Source organism: Anopheles aquasalis, chromosome 2 (assembly GCF_943734665.1).
Source record: "Anopheles aquasalis chromosome 2, idAnoAquaMG_Q_19, whole genome shotgun sequence".
NCBI classification, from domain to species: domain Eukaryota; kingdom Metazoa; phylum Arthropoda; class Insecta; order Diptera; family Culicidae; genus Anopheles; species Anopheles aquasalis.
This window is the reverse complement of record NC_064877.1, coordinates 65,440,647-65,448,146: the sequence shown is the minus strand read 5'-3', so window position 1 is coordinate 65,448,146 and position 7,500 is coordinate 65,440,647. Positions and strand designations below refer to the sequence as shown.

Below are 7,500 nucleotides of genomic sequence, written 5' to 3'. Positions count from 1 at the left end.
ATAGCATCCCCTTCACTTTCTTGAAACTACCCGCGAAGAAGCCGCCATCTGAAAAATGGCAGAGCTCACTCACGAAATTTAAAGAAAACGCATCACCTGGCAACGATTGAAACATGCCAGACATGAAGAGAGAGAGACAGAGAAAAGTATCATAAGCATCACGGCAACCGACACAACTCGAACGGGGTAGCATCATTTCTCCGTCATCACTGCAGGCGATCTGCTGCAGGGTGACCGGCTCTGGGCTGGGGACCCATGACAAACCACGAAAACGCAACCGAAATATCTCTTCATATTGCAAATGAACTGCTGACGGGTCGGAGACATACTTAGCATAGCACAGCTTCCCCGCGACGGCATAAACCTTACTTTCTATTTTCATTTCCACTTTCCGCGCACAAAGGAGGAGTGGGAGCGCGGACACCGACACGCGGACGGGGTTCGGTTTAGCCGGAAGAAAAGGGAAATTAGGGCGAACCTGCCAAAACCCACGGAGCAGCAGCAGCAGCAGCCGCAGCAACACCACCAAGGATCACTTACCGTTGTCGATCTGCTTGGAGCTGTCGTAGTGCATCGAGTTCATGCTGGCCAGCAGCTGGCGTTTGTCGGTGGTTTCCTTTTTGCCAAACCGAACCATTTCGTCAGGTATGGCATTCGAGATGAGATGTTCGGTAGCAGCAGCAGCAGACCCCGTGATAGCGAGTGTATTGTGGACGAGGGACACAGGGATTTTCGTAAAGAATTTGCGGACGAAAGTGAAATCACAACGTGACCACCACAGAGGGACACAGAACAGCAAAATAGTGATACATTTTTTCTACAAAATTCACGCAAACAAAAAACAACAGCAAATTCGCGATCGCGACATGCACTTTAAAGAACGCCAAACACTACACAACACGCAAATGAACTAAAAAAGAAATTCGGGAAAATTACATTCACGCCTAAGTACATTGCAATGTGTGTTGAGGCTACTTGAAGCGAAGCGTTGGAATTTTAATTTGTAACATTAAACCACCGAAACCGCAATACAAAACACAGCGCATGCATCTGGAAGCGATGCACGAGGCCATGTTGTACTAGGGAACATGCACACACAAAAACACAAAAACACTCCCTATCTTTCTCTGTCCGCGCCCAAACTCATCGTCCATCTCGAACGCTAATCCACGTTCGTGTAGTACAGCTTGTAAAGCATCGCATTGAGTTCATTTCGCTTCGCCGGTTCCCCGCCACGCTGGCCGCGGGATCAATGGGATCAACAAACATATGCAGTACATCACCAAACACTAAAACAACCGTACGCTACATCACACCAAAGTTGTCACAACAGCAGCAAACAGCACCAGTTGCTGCTCATTAAAGGGAGTATCCTTTGACCACGCTGCGGCCACGGATCGGATGTTGGGTGTTCTGTTGATGGGCGTTCTTGAAAATTGAAATTTTCAACGAAAACTACGGCTACGGGGGACAACAAAAGACATAGATAGCAGACAGCTTGCATACACTCGCGGACCTCACGGTGAGCCCACACTCATCGCACGGTATGGCCAGTTAGTGAAGGGTCTAGACTCTAGAGTCTAGAGTGTTCAGCGAGAGGACTAAAAATAAAGAAAGAAAGCCACAGCGCACTGTCAGCGAGGATAATCTCGGTGACAATCTGAATCTAGGCCCGAAAGCGCCACTCCGCCGCTGCCGCCACCGATATGCCCCTCGCGAGACTCATTGGTTAGTGATTTGAAAAATGGTTCTGGGTTGGGCGACGGAAACAAAAGAAAAACCCCCTCATCTCATCTAACTGTCGTGCAAATATATAACGGTAACGAATGTGCTATTCCAAGCATGCTCAAAACAACATTTACAAAACAACTCAGACGGAAAAACCCCTCACGCCAGGAACGCACAGTGTAATGACCCGGAGTGGTCGTGGACATGTGCCCGGACGCACGCACGCACGAGACAAGCCTCCTCCCCGGAAGGAGCAAGAATTTAGTGGCAAGCTAACGATCTGACGGAGACGACCACGACGACACTAAGATGACGATGATCACTGGTGCCGCTGATTAAGAACTGGCCTCCCGCCGTGCCAGTCGCGACGTCGTCCGGCTGCACACCAACGAAGACGATGACGATATGAGACCGGAGTTGGAAATGCTTTCTCGACCGCGCACAACCGTCAACTGATCGGCCAGCCAGGCCAGAGCGGATTGCAGCGGCCAAAGAATGCCGGCCCCAAAAAGTGCCAAACGGTTGTGGCCGGTTACTAGCGCGCGCACTCCGTGACGTCACGACGTGTGTCGGTGTCTGAGAGAGGGAGAGCGAGAGCCAGCGAAAGAGAGAAACAATACGAGAGACTGAACCCGGGGCCGAGGGAAAATCTTACATCCTTGCTCATCGGAGCTCATCTCGTTTGGGAAATTTCGAATCTCAACGGCCACGGTTAATCGGTGACGCAATTGTAACGTGTGGTTCCGGGGCGGGGGCTTGGGACCAGGCAGCCATAACATCTGCCACGGAACGGAAGACGGGAAATTATCGATGACGACAAGGGATTGACCGGAGCAGAGGGGAGAGGGAGGGGGGGAGTGCAAAATGTGTGCTGTGTGACGGTCAAATGGCAACACAAACATTGCGCACTGTTTGCGATTCGCTTTTTGAGGTAAACACGGCGACCGGCGACCGCCACGAGTCCCGGGAAAGGCGCCATGGCCACGGACATTCGAGCCCTTGCCCCGGACCCATCGCCGCCCATGAATTGGTGCGTCGCTTCCGGCACCTCGGCCGTCGTCGATTTGTTTTTCGCTAATCATTTAGCAAGAAATGCGCGTCTGATAAACACGCCATGGTTTTTAGTCACGCCAATTGTTTACCCGGTATGTCATCTTACAATCACCAATCACTGTTCCCTACTGATGGGCCCACGTGAAAGGAGAGCAGCCTGCAGTTTGCTTCCAATTTGTTTCTCATTAACTATTTGAAACCTGCTCGCCCAGGAAGACAAGAGAAATTGGTTAGTTAGCCGTAGATGCTACTTGTAAACAAGACAGGGATGGAAGGATAGAGCGAGGAGAGGGAGCAGCGACTAGTGGCCCAGCACGCCCAGCACGCGATCAGAAGTGGGAGCATTAAATTAAATAAGTTGCTCGACCTTCACCATTTCTGGGTCACACAAGACCGGCCACAAGCTGGGCCCACCAGACTACACTCGGTCTGTCCGCATAGTGCATCCATGTTGAATATGCTAATCCTCCCGGTTGATAATTTGATAAAACGATTTCCCAGAGAGGACTTTCGTGGAGACAGCACGCTGCCAGAGTGTCCATTCCATTTAAGCTACGCAACATAATAAGAAGCAAAAAAGATGGAAATTCGTGAACCATTTTCAACTCCATTTTCCTCCGATGGAGATTCCTTCGCTCGAAGAAAGAACGTTCTCCATTCCTATTATTATTAATCGGACAAACTTTGGTCGGTCGCGCTGTGAAACCATCTCCGATTTCATCCCCAACCAGTTGCGAGCCTGGAAAATGTAAACATGCCACACCATCGGCGGACATCGTTTGCATCCCACGCCCGTCCACCGGACCCCACCATGCCAGCTCGGTTGCCAACTCGTGAATTAAATATGACAGAGTGAATTACCATTTCTCGTCCGGCCAGCTTGGTTCGCCGGCAAGCCAAATGCAAAAACACAATCCAAAATAAACGAAGCATAGAACCGGGGCCCGGCCCCACATCGTATTCGCCGCCCGAAGAGCCGTAAGTAGCCGGCAGCTCCCGCGGTCCCGCCCTTGCACTTTGCTTTGGATGCCTGTCTGGATGCTGCTGTCCCCCGCGCACCCGGTGGGACCCCCTCAGTCATGCGGACTGGCCAGCGGTACATAAATCACGCGAGGAGCGTGATCGCGTGTGTTTTGAAAAGCGGCGTGAGCGAAGTGGACACGGTTTGGTGCGGCCCAGGGAAAGGGTTCCCCGCAGACGCTCCGGTCTCGAGCTAAGCGATCGTAATCTTAAATTATCCGGAAATCATAGATGGATGGATGCGAAATTAATTTTCTTAATCGATTGCTCCACCCCACGCTCCTCAAGAACACCATCTGGGAACGTCAGGCACCATCGTGGTCATCGCGATCTGAAGTACATTCAGACGACTGATTGACGTCTAGCGTGCGCGTAGTGCTGCTCTCTCCTGCGACGCTGCCAGACATAGAAGATCACTTAGACGTTCGTGGATCGTTTCTTAGAACGATTGAAATTGATGTAGTTTAGTGTTTAAGCGATGTAAGGCACGTGTACCACAAATACACTCGTGTCAATTGATACCAGATGTGATCGTGGCCGTGAACTAACGGTTAGTTATTGCTTAAGCGATGAGCTTCACCCAAAGACACGCTCTGGTGACACTAATTTGGTTTGTATGGTATTTCGTTATTCCGTCCACAGGCTCACGATCGTGGCGATGAAATGGGAAGTCACTCGTCGGTCCTGCGACAACAACCAGCAGCTCGCGGTTGGTGACAGAAAAGTCATTAATGTCCCTGTGGTTCTGGATACTGTCGAGTTCGTACGATGTGTTGGCAGTGGATCGGGGAAGCCACTAAGCAAGAAGCGAGCAGGTTCTATTTCACGCACTTCACTATTGCTGCACGAACGTTACACCATCACTCGCGTCGAAGGTACAATGTTGTGCAGGCTCCTGCTAATGCCAATGAAACGCGTGACCAGTGGGAGAATGACGCAAAAATGCAGGCCCGAACGCGCGATCGGCATGTCTGCATCATCAAGCATCTCCCAACGGTGATCACCAGTAAGCACAGCGGCTACCACACGAATGCTCGAGGAACAGGTTTGTTTCTTTCTTACGGCTTACTAACGGTGGCGTTACCAGCACCACCACTGCACAAACCATGTTTTCTTGATCGCGCGCGCTAACCAAACCGCGCACCACAGCGGCCACAACACGAGTTCAACAACACCGAGAACGAAGGCGAAGGCGACGCGTTCTTCTGTCGAGATATGCTGATTGTTGGACACAAACCGCCGTATAAGTTTGGTGTAAAAATTGTGACTGATACAACGCACAACTGACGACAACCATGCGCTTGGCGGCCGCTCAACGCAACGCAAGCCACGGACGGACCCTAGCGGCGGCTCACTGTCCGGCGGATGGTGGAGCAGAACGGATCGCCGTTCGTTATGTTGGGTTGAGCGGGCTCGGGAGAAAACGTGGTTGTCGAACCGTGCACGGACGGTCGGATTGCTAGGGGTCCGACTTCGGCTTCGACCCGGCTTCGAGACACAACCGGTTTGTGAGCGTCTTGCCGGATAAGTGAGGTTGAGCGAAGCATTTCATCGTGAGAGCACAAGCGCTAAACAGTCAACAGTCCCCGGTAAAATAAATTACAAGAAATGCTGGATCTTCTAACCCTTTTTTACGATCGATATTGAGATATTTTCAATTTTAGCACCTGCATTTTTTATTTCAAACATAAACATACTTTTAAATAATCCTGTGGGCATATACCAATTTAGTAAAAACTCTTGTCGTTTATTTAAAAATAGCAATTAATTAAAAAGCTTAGGCAAATAATTTGTAAAACAAAATCGATTGTTGTTTTCATCATTCCAAAAACAGTTTGCAGAAATATTTAATTTGATTGTATTTAGATTTATTTTAATCGTTAAGCAACTCGTCTGCGCTTGAGAGACGGACATCATTTAATAAAACATAGTACAGCGTTAGTTTGATTTTTTTTAGTTAAAAGCCACAAATGGGGCCGCCCTTTTTTCTGCCGGTGACTGTAGCTGAACTCGCGGCCCAGGTGAGAGCGTCGTCAATCAAAAAAACATTTCATGTAGGAGGTTCATCTTGGCTACTTTTTCTATACTAAGTCTATGTATCAGCTTACGAAACAACCAAGCGGTTGGTCAGCGTTCGGTCCAACAGGACCCACCGCAGGAGCCATAGTGCACAACGCATTAAGGATAATTGAGTTGAAAAGCAATCCTCACTCCACCATTGCTTGCCAAAGGCCCACCATCGCACAAACACATCCGCAAGGGAGCGAAGGATTTGTTCGTTCACCTGTTTTCCAGGTCAACCACGTGCTGGTCATCGTGGGTTTATGTTTGGGTCAGGCATAGTAAACAGTGCAACGTTGGAAACGCGCTCGGCCTTTGGTTCGATTATGGGGCATTGGTGTAACATAGGTAGAAGAAGAGGGGAGCGACAGTAACGCGTGATGGAGGATGTCATAAGTTATTATCTCTGTTACGTGAATAATCACTAAAATATAAAAATTTAAACGAAAACATGAAGCATTAGCGAGTAGTATTATAAAGTTGCCCGATTTTATGTTTTTAAATGACAAATAAACTACTTAAAATACTTAAAATCTATAGCTGTTTACGGGATTAGTTGCAATATTAGCTAATTGGTAGCCATGTCGTATAACATACGACTCATCCCCTCACGCATGATCCATTAATTTAGTCAGAAAATGTTTACCATCAACCATCCGATGCAGCGAACGTTTTATTCTTTCTGCACGCGTTGCGAGCCAAAGCAAGTGAAAAATATTCCTTATCTGCTCACCCACGACCCCTCACAAATTAGGTGGTGATGTGGATAAATTTTCCATCGCCAAAAACCACCAACAACAGTGTACGCGTAGCTGCGCCCAGATGTTCTAATAATAATCACCTCCGTTCGCCAATCAATGAATCGCTCCAATCAATCAGCTTGCAAACGAGCGCAGACGACCACCACGGTTGTGTCAATATTTTCGCAGGAAAAAAGCGAATGGATAAAACCGTGGTGCGCCAGCAAAAACCAACAGTCGCACCAGCAGCGTGCTATCACGCGATGGAGGCGCCCAACGGTCAAGGTGTGAAAAAAATAGTTAACGACTAGCATCAGCAACGAATGGAATAGGAAGAAGCAGAAGTAAGTCGGAAAAATGTTGATAAACGAAATCATTGTCTCGAAGGGGTTGGCGGTTCAACCGCCGCATGCATGACTCACCATGACCATTGGCGAACTCCACGATCTTCTCCGAGCTCCTCAGCAATCCAAAGTTACTCCACAGGTTGTTGATGCGTTTGCCAAAGGACCGTCTTTTCACGGATTTTACTGTCACCTTTCTGCGTCGTTCTTGAGTGTCCTTCGGTTGAGTCAGCTCACAAGGCTTCACCTTTGCCGATGACGAGCCGCGAATGTCGTAACGATTGTTGCTGTGGTGAGGCAGATGTATCGTAACCGTGCGATAACCGGTCGATGATGGTAGTACGTTGTTTGTGGTAGTCTGTGGCCCAGTCGTGGATGTTCCGGATGTTGTCTCCGTTATCACCAACGAAGACGGTTCACTCAACGGTTCCGGATCCGCAATAGGTGCTCTTGGCGAAAGGCGCACTTCGACACTGTCACTGGACGCAATTGGCAACGGGTTCTGGGGTCCAGTTTCCGAAGGCTTCGAGTTCCGGCGCAAAAACAGCGACCGG

General features: G+C 49.2%; 1 protein-coding gene across 3 annotated transcripts in view; it reads right to left on the bottom strand.

The window, feature by feature from the left end:
• Positions 1-7,500, bottom strand: part of LOC126569560 (protein PALS2) — a 28,596-nt gene that overhangs the window by 21,016 nt on the left and 80 nt on the right. Inside the window, exons 1-2 of one of the 3 annotated variants that reach the window (XM_050226735.1) lie at positions 1,905-2,229; positions 541-616 (exon numbers count right to left, since the gene is read on the bottom strand). In XM_050226735.1, the coding sequence (XP_050082692.1) occupies positions 541-616; positions 1,905-1,934 (106 nt within the window). In that variant the 5' untranslated portion in view covers positions 1,935-2,229. Of the gene's footprint in view, positions 1-540; positions 617-1,904; positions 2,230-7,024 lie in introns of those variants that run through there. The other 2 variants (XM_050226736.1, XM_050226734.1) reach the window with 2 other exon arrangements.